This window comes from Cheilinus undulatus, linkage group 3 (genome assembly GCF_018320785.1).
Source record: "Cheilinus undulatus linkage group 3, ASM1832078v1, whole genome shotgun sequence".
Lineage (NCBI taxonomy): Eukaryota > Metazoa > Chordata > Actinopteri > Labriformes > Labridae > Cheilinus > Cheilinus undulatus.
This window is the reverse complement of record NC_054867.1, coordinates 13,645,988-13,666,637: the sequence shown is the minus strand read 5'-3', so window position 1 is coordinate 13,666,637 and position 20,650 is coordinate 13,645,988. Positions and strand designations below refer to the sequence as shown.

At 40.3% G+C, this 20,650-nt stretch overlaps 1 protein-coding gene across 1 annotated transcript; it reads right to left on the bottom strand.

Annotated features, from left to right (window-relative positions):
- Window positions 1-1,649: 1,649 nt before the first annotated feature.
- wnt7aa (wingless-type MMTV integration site family, member 7Aa) lies at window positions 1,650-20,167 on the bottom strand. Its single transcript, XM_041815883.1, has 4 exons — window positions 19,867-20,167; window positions 19,337-19,563; window positions 15,511-15,782; window positions 1,650-6,163 (listed from the first exon to the last, which is right to left on the bottom strand). Exons 1-4 carry the CDS (start codon window positions 19,935-19,937, stop codon window positions 5,684-5,686), a joined length of 1,050 nt encoding a protein of 349 aa, XP_041671817.1. The 5' UTR covers window positions 19,938-20,167; the 3' UTR covers window positions 1,650-5,683.
- Between the last annotated feature and the right edge of the window lie 483 nt (window positions 20,168-20,650).

The following is a 20,650-nucleotide window of genomic DNA, read 5'->3' as shown; positions in this document are numbered from 1 at the left end:
CTGGAAAACATTCAGCACATATATGTTTGTGTCGCTGTCATCCCAAACAAAAAGCGGTGATGAAGACCACATAAACAATGAAACAACATCAAATTTATTGTTGTCTTAGGATTTCTGCTTTTGCTTTGGTGTCATTATGAGCTGCTGCAAGGGAAGTAGAGAGCTGTCCAGAATTTTGTTCTTTGCAGTAGAGGAATGAATCACTACCAAGGAAGAAGGCAAGCAAAATGACAGCAAGAGCCTACGACAGTTACATAAACGCAGAGGGATGTATAGACGTGTATTTGAGTGTATCAAATGACAAAACTATCATTACGCTTTTTGCCACTTTCTGCTTTTGATTCACAAAATACTCCATTTTGGTCTCACACCACAAATGAACCGCACCAGGGTTCATTTGGAAGCGAACCCAGACCTCCATTTCTAAGTAGACCGGAGTTTGCCTGTTTGGTCCACAGAGTACGTTCTTTCATACCACTCCAAACGAATCGGACTATTAAGGAAAACAGACCAGAGTTTTTTTTTTAAAGTTGACCTAACAGCTCTGGTGTGAGAGCAACTTTAAATATGATTGATTGGTGGTGTAATAGATAAAGGTCAAATTGGGAGCAGCTTTTTTGAGAATCAGTTTAGTCAATTAATCAAAACTATATTCTGCAGGGGTCCTGTTAGAGTTACAGGTAAAATGTAATATTTGTGGTGCTTAGCTGATAACAGTGAGTACAAGTTTTAAATGACCATTTCCCTAGGTGTTTTAATTTCTTTTTTTTTTTCTTGTTTAGATTAACATTTTACAGTGGTATACTACCATGCTAAAGGATATTATTTTCACTTATTTGGCAAGCGTCTTTTTATTTTTAAAGGACAAATATACAAAAAGAAAGATGGAACATAATTATATTTACATAATACATCAATGAATAGAACGATCATGAATGAGAACTACATTATGAGGAAGCGTTTAAGAAAATGTATAGTTAGGACCTGTTCTTCATCTTTGGCTGAATGTGTCGTGTCTGCTTCATGAGTTGGAGGCTTTTAAACATGTGAATAGAAAAGTGAAGCTCAGAGAGACACTCAGATAATGTTGTCGAGTTCTCAGTGACAGAGCGTCGGTGTTACTCTAACTGAGGCTGTTTGGCCAGCTGCCTTTTGAGAGCGTCACTCTATTGAGGCAAAGTTTAGCCGAGGAATGTTTTGTCCCGATTATTCTCGGAGTTAAGACCTTTTCTTTTGCTCGGATTGAAATCCTTCTTGACATCATCCCCTTGCAATTGTAAAGCCCCCTCGCCGCTCTCATCCCTTTCGCCATTTCCACAAAATAAATAGCATCCAAATTTTATCTGGGTTTTGCATGGTTACCATTTTGTTAATGGGTAGTCTGGCCTCTCCATGGGACGAGGAGCATTTTTGGGGGGCACAGTGTGGTTGTTGAGGCAACGTTGTTGAGGAGTGAATGAAGCAGATGTCAGAGTAATCCATCAGCCGGCAGCTCCACACTCCCACAGCTCGCTGTGTGCCTCACTGTGACACCCTCTGCACCACAACCCTCAATCAAATCCTCTACACTCGGATCCGTCCTTGTGATGAGACCTGGGAAATGTGCATAAATAAAAATACCCCTCTGTTACTTCTGTGACAACATTTATTAACCAAAGACAAACGAGAAGGCAATGTAGTTTTACATGAAACTGGTCTACAATGATCTTTGATTTAAGAGCACTGCAGCAGTTTGGTGATATAACGACATCAGTTCAGGCACTTTACTGGAAACTTTCTTTACAACAACCAAATGAAAATGGTGAAAAAATAACCGCATGGTATCTTACAGCCAAGAAATGAAAACTATCCCAAACACTTGATGCAGTCAAGTCAATCTTTACCTATCCCGTTATGATAGGCTGCTGAGAAATATGAGTGGTCCAGTTAAGGCAGTACTGACTTTTCTTTGGGTATTGGGTATTTAACATTTAAATTGATTGAATACTGGTTGAAACTACCTGTAAGGTCATATTTTTTTTTGGATGGGGGGCAGACTGACATTACTGTCTTTAGATGGATCCATCCTGCAAAGCTTCAGCTGAAAAACTTGTCAGAGAATGACCAGACCAATCAGGGTCATCCTGATAGAATGAGGCAGTAGCTACAGGCATGGTTTAGTGGAAGTGACTGCAAGCCTGTAAACAATGGTGGTTGGTAAAAATTTGTGTGAATGCAGCTATAGTGGCAGTTTTATCATAAACAGACATTTCTTAATAAAAGGCAAGCAAAGAGACACACTGTAAGGTCTTCTGGGTGAAATGGAGTTTTTCCTTTCTATCCAATTGCCTTCAGGAAGTTTAAGTAACCAACTGACTCCACTGATGTTAAAGAATTGTGTATTGACTTGTCAGTGGTTGCCTTACAAGCTTGCAGTATGTAGTTTGTTCCTCTGCAGCGGTGCACGCCTACAATGTCATATATATTTCGTTGAACTAATTGGCCAAAAATGAATGTGACAGAAAGGATGCTTAACTAATCATCCTTTGGGTCTCAAATACCGTGTATGGGCTGTTGCCCAGAATGTGAAATATATCCCATGATCCCATGCCACATACAGTCTTGTGCAAAGGCTTGTTGGTCTCTAAGGATTTATCAGGGGGCCTGATGTGCCACAACTCAGAGCTAGAGAGGAGGGGGGTAGAAGTGGTCAGAGTCAAGCTTTATACTTCAAGGTCAAGCTCAACGGCATCTCTTTTTGTCTGAACCTGTTCACCCCTGGTAATATACCTGGAGACTGCAGGCAGTTTTTGGGTCCTTGGGGCATCCACATGCACAACTAGGGGCTCACTGCAACCCTACTACCCAAATGTACCCTAGGTGAGTGGTTCCTAAAGTGGGGGCAGAGACCCCCTAGGGAATCATTTACATAATAAAAGGAATGTCTTAAAATTGTGTGTTTCACTCATTTTTGCAAAAAAATATGCTTAAAATAAGTGAAATGTACAATAAAACGTGTCCATTTGCTGAGATTTACACTGAAATGAAAGTAAAGTTAACAAATATTTAAAATATAAGACTATTATCTTATGTGCACTGCTGTGTTCAGCTATACCTAAACCACCCTTAAGGTACAGTGGGGGTCCCTGGTCTCTGGCACTGTTATTTTAGGGGTCACAGGTTGAAAAGTTGGGGAGCCCCTGCCCTGGGCTATGCTGCTTACGTGCCACATCCACCCCTTACTCCACCCTTGAGGTGTGAACTTTGTTCTTTTTCTTCAACAGATTATTTCCCCATGCCCCTGGTAATATGCAAGTACATCCAGAGCATACCGTAGCTGTGGTTGTGTGAAGTCTTCGGATGGCAGCTTACTTGCCACGACTACGTGTTACTTCTGCTTAATCTTTGGCCTTGACACGCCTAAAAGTTCTGCACATTACTGTATGTGTGAAACAGTCAGTTTGGAGTGGCAGGTTAGTGATTTGATAAGATATAACCTGATCTATGTTGTGTTTTTTTATATATTCTAGACATTTTCGACACTGATTTCTGCATTTGTGCTCAGTCAGCAAGTAAAAAATGAATAAGGTTGTGTAGGGATGTCATAGGAAACAGTAGAGTACTATTGTAAATCCATAGTCTTAACTGAGCTTGTATGCTACCAAATTTTTTATTTTTTTACCTTTATTTTAACAAGGTGTGACTGAAATTTGTGAGGCACATGCTATAATATTGTTTTTTTTCTGTTAGGACATGAAAACCAGAAGACACATTTTACATTTTTAGACAGACAGAGGAAAGATACCCTGTACCACAGATAGCAGTCGGTCAGTTAAGGTAACATTCATGAAACATTTGCAAGTCTGGTGCTACACTATATGGACAAAAGTATTTGGCCATCCCTTTTAATTGCTGAATTCAGGTGTGTCAAACAGACTAGTTGTCACAGGTGTATAAATCAAGCACCTAGCCATGCAGTCTACATTTATCAACATTTGTAATACAAAATGAGTCGTTCTGAAGAGCTAGTGAATTCAAGCGTGGTAAAGTGATGATGCCTCCTTTGCAATAAAGGTTGTTGTGAAATTTCATCCCTGATGGATATTCCACAGTCAACTGTAAGTAACATTAATAGAAAGTAGAAGCGTTTAGGAACAACAGTAACTTAACCTTAAGTAAAGGACCATGTAAAATCAAAGAGCAAGGTCAGAGACTGCTAAGGCACCAGCACTCTGCTGATTTCTCAGCTGGAGTCCCAAACTTCTTAATTTCAGCACAGAAACTGTGTGGCAGGAGCTCCGCGGAATGGGTTTCCATGGCCGAGCAGCTGCAAGCAAGCCTAACATCACCAAGTCCAGTGCCAAGCATTGGATGGCGCACAAACACCGGACTGTGGAGCAGTGGAAACGTGTTCTGTGGAGTGATTAATCACACGTCTCTGTTTGGCAATCAAATGGGTGAGTCTGGGTTTGGCGGATGCTGGGCAATCTTTGTGCTTCAGCAGACCAAGACATTTTGGAAAATGCTAGCCAGACCTTCTGGTCTAACTTTAGTGCCTGACCTCATAAATGCTCTACAGAATGAATGGGCACAAATTCCCACAGAGGCATTTGAGCAACTTCATATTAATGTGCATGTATTTGAATACAATGTCATTACAGTTCTTGTTAGTATAATGGTCAGGTGAAAAAGTACTTTTGTCCATATTGTGTACTTGAGGGCTTTGATCCAAAAAGAGAACTTGTCAAAAAAATCCCACTTACTGCACATTTCAGTGTAACATAATATTCTACTGTCGAGGGACGTGGCATATCTTTATAACAGTATTTCAAAGGGGACTTCCTTTTGGGAAACTCAGTAACTGTACAGTTAGAAATGCTATGGGAAAATATCTTACATATAGATAGAAATAAATAAAAATATCATATAAAAATAATCTTTTATAAAATATAATCTATCAACCAAACTTAAGGGCAATGTCCAGAAGCTCATAGTGATGTCAGCTTAGCTAAAAAAAAAAGTCAATATGGCTGCTCAGTGACAAACTCCATCCCTTTAACAAACAGCTAGCAGCAAATCGGCAGGAAATATGGCAAACAATAGGAAACAATACTATCATACCAAGCCCAGGATCAGTAGTTTAAAGTTCTTTTTCCAGGCTTAATTCACATAAGCTGCAGTGTCATTTAGCTGAGTTAGTTTCTGATCATTTCAGTTTTTTTAGCTCCAGTGTGAAAGAAAGAACTCTTTAAGTGCGCAAAAAAATATTTGACACAAATTCATCTAACTGACTTAAAAACTTCACCCCATTATGTCATCAGTGGATTTTAAAAATAATCAGTAGTTTTCTCATTGAATAAATTATTAGTGAAAAACAATAGCATTGTAGGAGGTGAGTCATGCCAATAGAGCAGCAGGCCTGCAGAAAAGTCAGGCCTGAGGCATGAAATGTCCTATGAATTAAAAAGAAGAATAAGCCCATAGGTTAAGTCCAGTGTCACGTCATGGAAGATGTCCATTGGCATCACTATAAGTAACATGTTGGAGGCAGAACCTGACATAGTTATTCTTTAATGCCAGAATAGCATGGCAGTCACTCCACATGTGTGTATCAGCCACAGCAAACCCTTTTCTGAAGTTCAAGAACAAGACGTACGCTTAGTCCAGTCTAGAGGTGCATCTAAAACTGGTCCAATAAATATTTCTATTTACAGGTGTACACCTCTGTCCTCTCGCTGCAGGTGTTGCATTTGACATAGCAGCACCAAAGGAACTTGCAGTTGCACTGCCAAACTCTGGAGTACTGATGCGTGTTATATCCTCGACCACAGCACATCAGGTCACAGCTGTTGGGCTGCAGAGCCGTTTTGTTGCACAGACGGCCCTGTGTTCCCATGCTGCCGGTCAGAGGGTCGGCCTCGCAGTAGTTGGGCGACCTCTCGATGTAGACCAGCTCCGTGTCCATGGGCTTACGGTAGGAATGGGGTTTTTTGATTTTTAGGAAAGTAGGGCGCTTGTTACGACTGGCTCTCACAGGCTCCACGTGCACAGCATGATTGTACTTTTCCTTGAGCATGTATCCCAGCTGACGGAACTTGGGGAGCGTAGTCCAGCACGTTTTGGTGGTGCAGGATCCTGATACGCCATGACACTTGCATTCCAGACGCATGCCCTTCTCCAGGACCTACAACATGGAAGAAAAGCTCAGATGAAGCCAAGTTTCAACAGTTTCAAACCAGAATTTTGGTCTCAATCTGAGAATTTGATATCCTTCTTATACTTTTTTTAAACCAGTCTTCATAAGAGAAATCCTAAGAAATTATTATAAGGTGTTTTCCACATCAAAAGCCACAAATTGTGAAATTTTAACACCACATACAACTTCATTCAAGTTTTTTGATCCTTTCTTCCCATAATGAGCAGGTAGGAAACATGAGTTCACAGAAATACTAACATATTGCATGAACAGTCCAACAGGTTGAGACAAAAGTTTTCAAGCATTCCAAATGAATGTAAGCATTCCAGAGATCTCAGAGCTGCTCCAGTACGTCACCCTATGGCTACTAGCTATGTATGTGCCATTCTTTACAAGAAAACACACTCATGGAAAAAGTATTCGACAGTGAAGATCTGTTTCTACATACATGCCTTCTTAACAAGTGTTGTAAATGAAAACATCTCATTTTCACCGAAAATTTAAGTACCAATGCACCTTAAAGGTTTGCATTCCTGGTGTGAACAACATAGTTTTTAAGAAAAGATGATTAATAAATAAAAAGGACAAAAAATAAGAGGACTATTGCACACAAAAGGGCCGAATTGCTTCTTCTTCTAGTTTAATCTTCGTTTTTAGCAAACAATGTGTTTCACCCATGGCTTCAACAATCTGATGAAATTGGGTGAAATGCAAAGAAGAAGCAATTCAGCCCTTGTCTGTGATGAATCAGCATAATTTTAATATTTATATTCACTGATTTACACCCAGAGAAAATAATTATTGAGTTTTTGAACTCACATGGCCGTGGATCACATTACAACCTGATGTGCACAGCTGAAAGTTTGACTTTAGAAAAGACCGTTCCTGGTTTGGTGACAAATTAGCCTGACATCATTAGCATGAGTTCTGTTAAAGCATCTTTACACACAGGCAGTGGTGCTGCTGCTAGAAACTGACACACTGTTAGGGTTTTATAAATATTAACATATCACACATCTTGATGATGGTAATTAAAGCAACCGTACAGCTATATTTTAATATTAATACTTTTTAGTACCCCTAGGACGGAGTAGTACTGTATCACTTCCATCTAGGGCTGGGAAATGTATCAAAAATAAAATTAAATCACAATCCCTTGAATACAACAATTCATGTCCAATTTGCTATAAAGTCAAAATCATCAAATAAGAAATGTTTTCAAACTGTTCATTCCTAGTTTAATCTAATATTGTGTTGGATATAATATAGAATGATTACTTGCTTGTGTTTGGTGAAAAAAAAAAGATGAGAAACCTAAGAAATAACAAACGTATCAAATTGCAATCACAATATATTTTCCAAATCTCTAAGCCCTAATTCCTACAATTTACTAAATATATATATTTTATTTTAGACATGTCCACAATATCAATCAGTTCAGCTAAAAGTGAAATTTAACCTGGTTATCAAGCTTGTTAAACAGTTGTCTTAGACCCAGATGATTTTCTGCAATAATTGAGGGTTTGTCTTGGATTAAACCCTCAAAGGAACTTCATTTGATCCTAAATATAAATCATTTTTAATTTTAGGGAGAGCTGACAAAAATAAATCTTCTGGCAAATGAACAGAACTTACAGGGAAAGGCTATGGTTTCCTATCAAAGTGTGATGTTTCAGACTTTAATGACAATGTTAACAGGAGTTTTTGTGTCTTAAACATACAGAGTAAAAATTTCCTCTGAGTGTACTCGTCTAGTCAGAGACCCTATTGGACCAGTCTGACCATATGTCCATAGTAAAAGTGTGTATTTGTTATAGTTTAACATGTTGATAAGACACAGAACTTCTTGCATTATTTCAGTCAAGTAATATCACATTTTTATATATGTTCTCATTAAATATTGTGTGTAACACAGGAGTTCATAGCTGTTTCATAGTTAAGCTTCTGATAGAGATCAATGCATCAGACCATTACGCTGCTTGTGGATTTAATTTCTGTGTTTCTGCTATTTTGTGTGCATAGTGCATTTTATAAAGACACTCAAGTAACATCACCCGCCTTCTAGAATGAGTACAATAATATTCAGGAAGAAGCTGCAGAAAAAGTTGAAATGACAATTCTTAAAAAAAAAAAAAAAAAAAAATCATAAAATGGTCAACAAGAATACTTGGCTTAAATATACCTGGGTGGCCGGCCGGTGTATTTTCTATGTGTGTGAAACACATAGAAAACCCTAACCCTAATCAAGTACTGACCAGGATTTAAGAGTCCAAGCTGGAACAAAAAATGTAAGACTCTGGATTTTTTTCTCTACCCTCTCGATCATCAGATTGACTACTGATCTCAATAATGTAAAAACTAGCAGTTTGCCCACAAAAACCTTTAGGGTATTTGGTAAAATGAGATCCGTTTAAGTTGATCTATTCAGACAAGCTGGGTTAATTTACAAGCTCTTGTGATTGAAGAGACAGCTTGGTCTGTCACCACATTAAGGCGTTTACAGCGAGCAGACTGGCAGTGGTGAAAGACCTTTTCAGGGTGAGAGTGGAACCTTTCGGTGTGTTTGGCAAAGCAGCTGGGGTATTCTCTGTGCGCCTCCGGCTGAATGACATCAGCTTAACCTCCTTCCTCCTCACTGAGTGGGAACCCTCGCTGGCATTACAGAAGCCTCACCCTGCTTTTTAATTATTCCACTCTGATGTGGCCTCAGACTTTCTGGAGTCTCGTGGGGTAATTGTCAAAAGCCTTGGATGCATCCAGCTTAGTGTGGCCATGCCCCCAAGACCTGACAAACATTTAATTCATGGAGTTCAGTGAAGTGAAATACCAACGAAGCTGCTATTGTTTGTCTAAGAGAACCCCAGTAAGCCTCCCGTGGCACCTTTACACTATTGTTTATTCTTCTCAAAGAATCTAAAGACTGGCACTCAAAACACACACTGACATCATCTCCGATTTAACATGAAAGCCTTACTCCAATAATTACAGAGGTATCGCTTTAGTATGTGTTTATTACAAGACTCACACAATCTATCACTTTCTGACTGATGCCAGACCGCAATTATGAAGATTTCCCCCCCTACAGCTGATGGATGAGAGAAACTTAAAATACAAACTCTCATGTAGACTCCACTAATAGAAAGTAGAGCACATTAAGGATTTTCTTCAAAGAATAAATAGAATAAATCACCAAGCATCGCTGTTATTGATAGTGTAATTTCCTAATTCAACAGAGCTCCAGCTGATTGGTGTGAGTAGTCTCACAGTTAGAGAAATGTGGGTCACCTGAGTTCAGTGAATCTGATAAAGACACCTCTGTCTGGTAGGTCCTGTAACTGGTTAATCAGTATCCCTGGCTACCATTACACCATGAAAGCAAAAGAACACTCATAGCAACTCAGAGAAAATGTTATTAAAAAGTATGGCCAGGAGATGGATCCAAAAAGGCCTGATCCCCATGTGACCTGACAGAGCTTGAGCAGTTTTGCAAAGAAGAATGGAGTAAAATTGCAGTCTCCAGATGTGCAAGCCTGACTGAGACCTATCCACACAGACTCAGTGCTGTGATTGCAAAGGTGCATCTACTAAGTACTCACTTGAAGGGAATAAATATCTTTGCAGTCACTTATTTTACATGATAATTTTTGTTTAATTGGCATTACTTTGTAGAACTCTGTTTGCACTTGGACATTAATGAGTTAATTTTGGGGAAAAAAATGTCAAAAAGCCAAATTATATTGACCATGATTGATTTATAAAATCAACAATAGTGAAAAAACATCCAAGGAGGTGAATGCTTTTCACAGGCACTGTATTATAACTCCCATTTATTCTGATGTATGCTTCCACATTTAATCTTTCACTCAGCATACATACAGTAGGCCCACGTAGTCTTGAACCCTACACAGAGGCGTGCACACAAAGCTGATGTGCACCTCCTCAAAAATGTAACCATGGGTCAAAATGAAGCAGACCTCAAGCCCTGATTGGTCAGCTGAGAAGCACTGGGTGACTGCCAGTCTGAGTTGTCTACAAATACTTTGTGTGTACTCTGGAGTAAAAAAAATGACTGCAGATGGAAACACAACCAGTCAAATCTACTTGCAGTTATCCAATGTGCATTTCATTCACATGTCTCTTTCAAAGGCTGAAAAGTGGGAACATTTCCTCTTCAGTGGCTGTACTTTTCATCTCCTCCATTGTCTTTTAGTCTAATAACTGCAGTATGATGAGCTGCTGCTTAGTTTTTATCAACTCTAACTTTAATATTATATCCTCATTTCCAGTTGCCATGGTTTCCTTTACACAAATAAGCAAGAAATAGGGTGACAGGAGCCTGGCATAAAAATTGTACAGCAGAGAAGCATTTGGCTGACTGTTACAGAGCAATGAGCACACACCACTGCTCAAGTATGTAATGCTCATGACGCCATAGGTCACTACTGTGTATTTACTGCTGTATAACTCATGTATAAACCAGGATTAAATCTTGTAAAATTAGGAGTTCAACATGGAAGTATTCTGGGTCCTTTGATTTTTCATGTAGATATCAAAGATCTTTCAAATTTTTGAGAAAAGGCTTTTGCTAACCACATGCCACATAAATGTCATGGTATCCTAATGTCTTATCCAAATCCTGATGTCATATACAATAAACTTCCTTCTCCAAGTTACAGTTTACAAGACTGGTTGGACGGATCTGACCATCTTACAGTAAATGTCAGAAGTAGATCACATTTTCAATTCCATTCCTCTAAGATCTATTTTATGTTTCAGCCAAACTGATTTTCAAATCAAACAAAACCATCAAAGAAACTTATAAATATTTCTTACCAATTTACTCAATCAAAACCAAACTCACAATTTGACAGTCATTTTGCAGGCCTTATTTCATACCCAGACTCTGATGATGAACAATCATTTTATTCAATATTATTCCTATCGGTCTCTCTCTTCCAAGAAACAGTTTCAACAGTAGAAGCACAATAAAAGACCTCTTCAGCCTTCTCACTGCACATTCATGTTATAAAAACTTCCCTCTCCATTGCAAGACAAATGAGAAATCCATTCATTTTTAGTTGCATTTCCATCTATAGTAACTTGCTCCTTAATGCAGCTAAACTCCACTGCTGTTAATGTTATACTACCCTTGCGTGGCTGGTTAATACACAAGAGAGAAATGTCATTATTTACTTAAGTTTGTAGTTATCTACTATAGCCACTTGACTTAAATACAATGCCTTTTCTTCAACACTCATTTTCATAATGAATGGACTTTAAAGCCCATTTTGGAAATGTTACCTTAATGTAGCCTTTGGTCAAACTATCAGCACTAGCTTCATTATTCAGCACCAGCGATTGCCACTTAGTTGAATTTACATGAGCTATGTATACTGTACAACCCTAAAAATCAGGCTTTAGCCAACGTAAAACAACACCTACCAGTTCTAAAGGAAATCATGTAAGTTCACCATTAGATTGTTAAAACATCAACAGTTGGGAGTGTTCTAAAACGGGCTCAATCAGGCTTGTGCATCTACACACCGCAATATTACTCCACTCTTCTTTGCAAAACTGTTCAAGCTCTGCAGGTTGCACGCGGATTGAGCATGAAAGGCCTTTTTCAAATCCTGCGACAATTTCTCCATTGGTTTGAGGTCTGGGCTTTGACTCGGCCACTCCAGATATTCACCTTGTTCTCAGTAAACCATTTGTGTGTAGCTTTCACTGTAGCTTCAGGTCATTGTTTTGCTGGAAAATGAATCTTCTCCCAAACTGTAGTTCTCTTGCTGACTGAATAAGATTGCCCTCCAGGATTTCCTATATATTGTAGCATTCATTTTACCCTCTGCCTTTACAAGCCTTCAAGGGCCGGCTGCCAAGAAGCATTCCCACAGCATGATGCTGCGCCCACCATGCTTTATAGTGGAGATGGTGTGTCTGTGGTGATGTGCAGTGTTTGGTGTGTGTGCCAAACATAGGATCTTATCTGATTGTCTGATAGCTAAAAAGCACCATTTTGGTCTCATATGCCTTCTGGTGAACTCTAGTCCAGATTTGAGAAGAGTTTTCTTCAACAGTGGCTTTCTCGTTGCCTCTCTCCCATAAAGCTTTGACTGGTGAAGAACCCAGGCAACAGTTGTTTTATACAGTCTCTCCCATCTCAGCTGCTGTAGCTTGTAACTCCTTCAGAGTAGTCATAGGTGTCTTGGTGGCCCATTCTCACTAGTCTCCTTCCTGCACGGTCACTCAGTTTGTGAGGATGACCTGATCTAGGCAGATTTAAATTCGCCATATTCCTTCCATTTCTTGATGATGGATTTAACTGAACTCTGAGGAAAGTTTAGTGCCTTAAAATATTTTTTTATCCATCCCTGATCCATACTTTTTGGTAACCCTTTCTCTGAGTTGCTCAAGGGTTCTTTTGCCTTCATGGTATCTGTAAACTGGCTTTTTTTAAATCAAAAATACCATTTTATATTGACCATGATTGGTCAGTATAGTATGCAGATGAGTTTACCTCAGACCTTTAAGGATGTTGTTGAGTCTGCTGTGGCTTTTTCAATAAACTGCTTTCTTCTGGGACCACTCTATGGACAGTCCTGCAGTTTGTATTGATCTGTAATTAAGCTCCCTTTGTCTTCCCACTTGTAAACAACATCAGATTCCTGCAAATGCTCTCTCACATGATCACTGTCCTGGGTTCACCTCACTGTGTGTATGTCAAACATGGATTCTTCTTGACTGCACTTTTTTAAAATATGGTGAATGTCAGTAAAGTCTGGGAAAATATTGTAGAATATCAATATTAATATTGTCAGTAGTCTAACTGAACATTTACCTGAATTTCTCTGTTCGTCAGTGTTTTACTAACCTTGCAAAGATCAATTTGCCAATCTCTATGTCTGTCACCGGGCAAATCCATCATGCAAAGCTCCAATCTACAATGTTTGTGCCAGACACGAAGACAGTTCTGACCAATTAGTGTCATAAGAGAAAAACAAGGAAATAGTTACAGGCAGAGTTAAGTTGTACTGGAAGCTGAAAGTAGTGGCTGCCACCAGTGTAGCAATAAGCTCTGATATAGCTGTAGTATTGTTGCAGTTATATCATAAGTGGACCACATTTGTTTATAAAATACAGAGCAAATAACAGCATGGAAAGCTTTTCATGACAGAAAATATCTTTTTGCTCGTCTCCCAGCCTGCTTCAGCATGGGTTTGCGATCATCATGGGTTGGGTTTAGTTGTACTGTAAGCCAATGTATACAATGGCTGCTATAGCAAACAGCTGGGATGTAGCTGTAGAAAAGTGGCAGTTTAATCAGACCTTGACCACATTTCTTCATTAAAACAAGAGCAAAGAGCCACACTTAAACCCTTTCTTGGTAGAGAAAATGTTTTTGCACATCTTCCTATAGGCTTTGGCATGGATTTTAGCAGCTGACAAGCTCTGCTGTTCAGCAGCGCTAGCCTATCCAGCTCAGGTCAGTGGCCCAGACTGGAGTGAGATATATCAAGGAATTTAAAGAGAGCCACACAAGAACAAGCCTGGCAGAGGTAAGGAGAGAAGATTAAAGACTCTGGAAAGAAAACTAATGAGAGATGTGACTAAAGACCCCAGAACAACTGCCAAGACACTAGTGAAGGATTTAGCCAAGTCTGGAATTGCAGTCTCAAAGAAGACAATCATTAGAGCCCTGAACAGGAATGGACTGAGAGGTTGCAGACCAAGAAAAACTCCACTTCTGCAGTAGAGACACCTTCAAGCCATTCTGAAGTATGCTAAGGACAATCTGGAGAAAGATTGTGAATACTGGAATCATGTCCTTTAGTCAGATGAAACTAAACTAGAGCCATAGAGATGTTGCTTATGTTTAGAGAAAAAAGGGAGAGGCATATAACCCAAAGAACACCGCCCTCACAGTGGAACATGGTGGTAAAATTATTATACCAGGGGATGCTTCAGTGCGTCTGAACTGGGAATCTCATAAAGGTGGAAGGAATCATGAAGAAAGAGGGATAGGTAAAGATTCTGAAAGAAAACCTTAGGCAGTAAGCAGCAAAATTGGGCCGGGGTTGTCACTTTCCAACAAGACAGCGACGAAAAACATACGTGGCTCCTGGGGAAGAAGTACCTCCAAACCAAGTGAACATTATTGACTGGCCTGCACAAATCCCTGACTTGAATCCCATTGAAAATCTGTGGGGTGAACTAAAGATCAAGGTCCATGCCAGAAGACCATCAAATCTGAAGGAGCCTGCAAGATTGGCCAAAGAAGAATGGGCTGGGATTCTTCAGGAGACATGTCAGAGACTTCTTGAAAACTACAAAAAATGTAATTTTTGTTGCTTGGAAAAGAAAATTAAAAAAAAAAAAAAAAAAAAAAAAAATACAACAAATGACTGTAGGCTGTTATCCAGCAAAAAGGATCAGGGCCATCAGAAGTAACCTTGCAAAGCAGATGGATACGCCCGTTTCCTTGTTATTCACTGGCGAATCCACCTTGCAAAGCTCCCATCTGAACCGTTTGGGCCCGGTTAGAAAGTGACAGGACCAATCAGCGACAAGGGGCAGTACTTTCAGGCGCAGCAGAGTCGTGATGTTAACAAGCAGCAGCAAGAGCTGGTGCAGTTATGGAGGAAGAGATTAGCGTGGATGCTGCTAAAGTGCAAGTTTTATCAGAACTTGACGACATTTCTTTGTTAAAAGAAGAACAAAGAACAGCAGTGAGTTGTTTTCTTTTCAAAAACGACAAAAGTCGAGTACTTACATGTCTACAGTCGCCACATTTCGCGTTATTCCTCAGTAGCTGCGCACGTGCAGCTCAATAGCGGCTTCGTTTTGTTGCTCTGATTGGCCCATGGAGATGTGACAGACAGAACGTTCACCCAATCACCCTCCAAGTTTTTTCAAAGCCTCTGCCTTTTCTCAAATGTTTTCTATTGAAGCTTTCCCAGATGGATGTGTGAAACAAATCCATCTGGCATGTAAGGTTACATCAGAAGGGCATTCGAGCATCATTTGGATAAGGGATCCCCTCAGTTAGCACCTATCCCTTTCATTAGTGCACAAGCATTTTGTGTCATATCAGACATTCTTTTATTTCTCTGAATATCTTAATATGTCTGTTTCCAGATTAATGTGAACATGTTCCATGTTTAAAACCAGTCTATGGCACCCCACATTCTCCTTTTAAGTGCTTAATTATTTTGCATTTGGCGGCCAACAGAAAATCTGTTGTCCTGATGTTCAATGTCTGTTTCTCTATGACATAATATGCAATCTGAATGTCTTGTTTTTCAGTTAAATTAAAGTATTCAGTGCAAACATACCTTGCGTCCCACTTCATTGTTGTGTAAATTCATGAGAGTCCTGGCATTCTGCTTGATCTCCCGCGCATCCACAAACACCTTAGAGAAGCTGAGGCCGTAGTGAACATCTGCAGAGCATCCGCCCCACTTCCAGCCTTCCTCCTGGTTGTAGAAACCCTGCTTATCCTTGTCACAACCACAGCCACTGAGGCTTCCCTGTGTACAGGCAGCAGTTACTGCATGAGCAACCCCGGCAGCGATGATAGCATAGGTGAACGCAGCCTCCTTACTGCCTGCGATAAAGAGAAAAGACATCTTTAATCACAATTGCAGACTACAGGTTTCACTATTTCAGGCTCCGTCAAGCCTCCTTACATACCTGGCATATCTGCCTCAAACCAGATCATAAAGTACGTGAGCCAAGCCAAGTCCAATTCATTCATCAAGCTCTTTCAAAATGGATAAACTTCAGGATAGATTGAATCTTATATAATGGAGCAGTTTGGCATGAAAAGGGAGAATAGGCCTCCTGAAGGAGACACATTTCTGTCCCTGTGGTGAGTTGTAATTAAAGAACCTGCAGGACTGTGAAGTTAGAAGTGTACATTTTACAAATTTACCATCTTACAGTCAATATATTGAGTACATTTGAACAGATAAGAGGATTTTTGTGACCATTCAGTGAGAGAAAGTTTAAAGTTTTCACATCATTTTTGGCCATTGTCCCAGCAACTGTCAATCTGGGATCCACCCTGTGGAGGTGATTCTGAGAGGCATGCAGAGCCTCCCTACATAGATGGATTTCCACCTCATAAATCTGAGCGCTTCAGGTCAGCAGCGATTTTTTAATTAAAATGGAGATAATTCCTCCTGGAAACCATGGAAATATTCCAAAAATTATTACAAGTTCCAAAAAGTGCTCCAATAAAGTCATCATCTTTAACAATCAAACTGCCATACAAACTATTTTTTTTAGACGTCTGGAGTCAAAGGTCACCTTCAAGCTCCAAAATTTATGTGTAAATGTTGAGCTTTGCTGCAACAAACCGATGTTATCTTTGCTGTCATGGTTGCTTTTTATTTCAAGTTTTTATTAAAGTGCTGAGAAGACAAAAAAGGAGCCTCCTGTTAGCAGATGTGCAAACGCTGGATTAAACTCGATCTACTCTCTGCCTTTAAAGAGGCAGCTCATACCCACTGTGAGTAACATGGAGTAGCCTGCTTGGTGGGTGGGGAGGACAATGGATCATTATGCCAAAATACTGTACACCGCTGCATCACTGCCAACAAGAATCCCAGATTTATGTATTCTGACAGTTATCAGTGTTCCAGTCTGCTGAAACAAGACAATGGATTCAGACAGACTCCGTGCAGCTGGACCTGAGCAGTGCTCGAGCTGACCTGCTGTCTCCTGGAGCTCGTCCTGATTCTCCTCTAATTTTGGCTAAAATCTGGATTGTGCAATGATGAGATGAGCTCTGTTTTATCTAACATAAGAAGTGTAGCTTTCCTGAAGCTGGGGTAAAAAATCATTCTACATGAAAGGTGCGCTGCCAAATCTGCAGAACCCGGAGGTATATTGGTAAACCTAGAAGAAAGTGCTTGTCTGAACTTGAAACTTTTGGAGGAAAAGTATTTTATGAACATGCATGGAGGAGGTTAAAAGCTGTGAAGAGCGTGTAGGTTGGCATGATACAATCCTTGGAAGTAAAGCAACAAAGAAAAGACATACAGCTGCATCACACATTCACATTAAAATAGGCTACAGAATATATGAGAATGCCTCCTCTAAACCAGGGGTTCTCAACCTTTTCAGCCCCTGACCCCCAAAATAAAGGTGCCAGAGACCAGGGACTCCCACTGTACCTGCAGGTGGTTGAACACAGCCATGCACATTCAAGAATAGTCGTGTGGAGACAAGGCCGTCCATGAGGGGGTACAAAGGGGAGACCTTTCTGGGGCCCAGCCAAATTGAGGGCCCATGGAGGTCAACAAAATCATGGTTTATTGTAAAGTTAAGCTGTGACATGCATATTTTATATTTAACCTGAAAGAATAACCACTCTTATCAATGAAACAAATCTCTTTTTTAAATCATTTGTGAAGTATATAGCCTTCTTAAAAATGTTAATCTATTCAGTTTAAAAAAAGAATTAAAATAGGTTAAAAATTTAAACAATGGGTTAATAATGGCAAAGAATTGTGGAAAAGGTGTAACACTGGATTTTAAAAGTAGCAGAAATGGGTTAGAAGTGGCAAACATGATATTAAAATGGCAAAACATAACCGAAAAAAGGCAAAAATGGGTTACAGTGGCAAAAATGGGCTTAAATAGTGGTAAAAGGGCATTAAAAAGGGCTGAAAGTGCTTTAAATTGGCAAAATTTGTGGAAATCTGGTGAAATGGGAAGAAAAATCAATATAAACAGGCAAAATAGTGCACACAGAAAGAAAAAATAGGCAGCTATTGGCAGAAATTGGTCAAACAGGCAAAAATGGGCATATCAGATAGTGAAATGTGGTTAAAATGGGAAAAATTGGGTGTAAGGAGGCATAAAATGGGGTTAATAGTGGCAATAATGGGTCAACAGAGGCAATATTAGGCTTTTGTGGCAAGAATTGTTTTAGAAGTGGCAAAAACAGGCAGAAAAAAGTGGTGGAAAGGGTTTAAAATGGCAAAAATAAGTGTTAAATGGAAAGAATGTGTTAAAATTTGAGGGGAAAATGATGAAAACTGGGTACGATTTGGCAAAATTGGTGTAAAGTGGCAACAGTGGAATTTTAAAAATATTCCTAGTTTTTTGGGAATCTGGAGACCCCCTCTTAGTGTCTCGCGACCCCCAAGGGGGTCCCGACCCCAAGGCTGAGAACCACTGCTCTAGACTAACAGTTACATATCATTTCTCTGTGTGCATCCTTATTAATCAGGCAGGTCAATGAAGCTGGACCAATCAGACTTCTCTCATGCCTGTTTCTATTAAAGCTACAGCAATCTAGGGTAAATACAATGATATTAATCGGCCTTGCACTGTGCAGCAATCAGCATAAATTAAAGGCTCAAGAAGCCTGGGGTGTAAGCTATAATCCTCAATGGCACTTAGAAGAAAAATGACATTCAAGCTCTGCATCCATCTCTGAGATGACAGGGCGAACCAAAAGGACAACACAGCAGTGGGTAAAATAGGATCCTCCGATTGTTTCCGCAGTCTTGTTTTTGAAGCAAGCATTGCCTCGAGACTTATTCCACAACACAAGATCAAATCTGTGGCTTTTTTTTCCCACAGCCAACAGATGCGCTGAGTTTGAATACCAGACTGGCAGAATCTTAAATGTCAGAGGTCTTACCACCAGGGAGAACTTTGTCTATACTAAATTTGGCAGAAAAATAAATCCAGTTATAGAAACTTTTTCCACAACTCTTCAGAAATCAAAGACAGCAAAAATAACATACAACACAAAGACAAGGTGCTGTGTTTACTATCTGAGTGCAAAATTATAAAGCCACTGCTGTGCTATTATGCAGGCATGTAAATATGAAGCGTATTATTTCTCAGTAATAACTATTTTATTAGTGAAAAACAATCTTGTGAGCTCTGTAACTATGAAGATCAAGGCATGCTGACATGTCTCAACAATGTCTTCTCCAGCACTATGGAAAGAGAAGTCAGTGGAGCTAAACCTAAGTGTTGAATAGCTTTCCACTTAGCACAAATCTGCTGCAATGAGACTCAGACTGTTTGGACTCTTACAGTCTGCTGCACGGGATTAATTTGCACATCCCAAAACTGCATGGATGAGGGTTTTGCACAAACAATAGTTAAGTTTCGTGAAATCTGAGAGCAACGTACCCACTCTGAGCTCTCTCCCGAACACGGTCCTCTCCCCCAGGGCTGAGCAGTTCCAGCGTCCGTGTCTGAACTGAAACTGACACTCATTGATCCCCATCTGAACCCCTTCTCCGATCACTATGATCGCATCGGGTCGGCTCTGACAGATAGTCCGCTGACGAGGGGCCAAGCCGGGGATTTTGTTACAGATGATGCTCGCTCCCAGCGCGACCACCGATGACAGACCCCTGCAGAGAAGGGCAAATCGTAAAAAAACAGGTATTTTCCTATGGAGGTTCTGCAGGTGTTTTCATGCTAGCACTCTCTAAGGATGCTTATCTGAGAAAAAAAGATTTTCCTCACGTGAACATTTACTTCTCTTACTTTGATGACATCTTACTTTTTATCAATATAATGATAGAAATGCGTAAAGTAGGCTAAATACGTAAAAGTAAAGTTCATCTTTCCTTAAATAAGAAACATCTGTTCCCAGATTCCTTTTAAATTAATTCACGTTCAACTTGGACTACCCTAAAATTCCTCAAACTCACCCGATTTTCAAATACACAATTCCCAGGCAGAGGAAAAAATGGAAAATCCAGCGCCGTGTCTTCCTACTCATGGTGCTCCTGCCGGAGGATCAATGCTCTGCTCTTCCAACAACCAGCCGGATTTCTCTACCGAGTCCCGGCGGCCGTCCAGGTGTTCCGGGCTGCACGCGGGAATAAAACTCCTCGAGCCAAGCCAAAGTTTGTGGAAAATACCTCGACCTGGTTTTTCATTTGGTCGCTGTCCGGTGGTGTGAGCCTGTAAGGGAGCATTGGGGCTGTTGTTTTCAGGTAAGCAGCTCGGCTCCTCAGTGATCAGGCTCGGTGCGGTTGTGTGTTAGAGTTAATGTGTGTATACCTTTTCTATAAGGGCGTGTTCTGCAGAGGATCTGCCTCTCTCTCTCTCTCTCTCTCTCGCTCTCTTTCTCTCTCAGCCTGCAGGTACACGCTCAGCTCATCCCTCCTTACTGACACTCATTCACTTCTGCAGCCTGCACTGATGAAGTCTTAGACCGGACACTCGGTCATCCCTGAACAGTTAACGCACGAGAGACGACGACAAATCAACGCCTCTCATTGGTTTAACGCCCACCCAACTGGCTTTTTTGGCTCATATAAAGGCCCTATCAGATCTCACTTCAAGTGATGCGCTCCAATCATCAGTCAATTAACTACAACACCATTGGCATACAGTGGCATTTAGAGTTAGGGGAGACCGGGGTTGGTTGTCCCACTTTACTACAATAAAATAGTGGGCAACTGGTGGCCCGAGGGCCACAGGTGGCTC

Bases quoted from the DNA above. Each gene is read 5' to 3' on its own strand.
- wnt7aa (XM_041815883.1), bottom strand. From the start codon at position 19,937: ATGAGTAGGAAGACACGGCGCTGGATTTTCCATTTTTTCCTCTGCCTG. The intron at 15,783-19,336 runs GTACGTTGCTCT...TCTTTATCGCAG, and splicing joins CGGGAGAGAGCTCAGAGTGG to GCAGTAAGGAGGCTGCGTTC. The intron at 6,164-15,510 runs GTATGTTTGCAC...TCCATGTTGTAG, and splicing joins ACAATGAAGTGGGACGCAAG to GTCCTGGAGAAGGGCATGCG.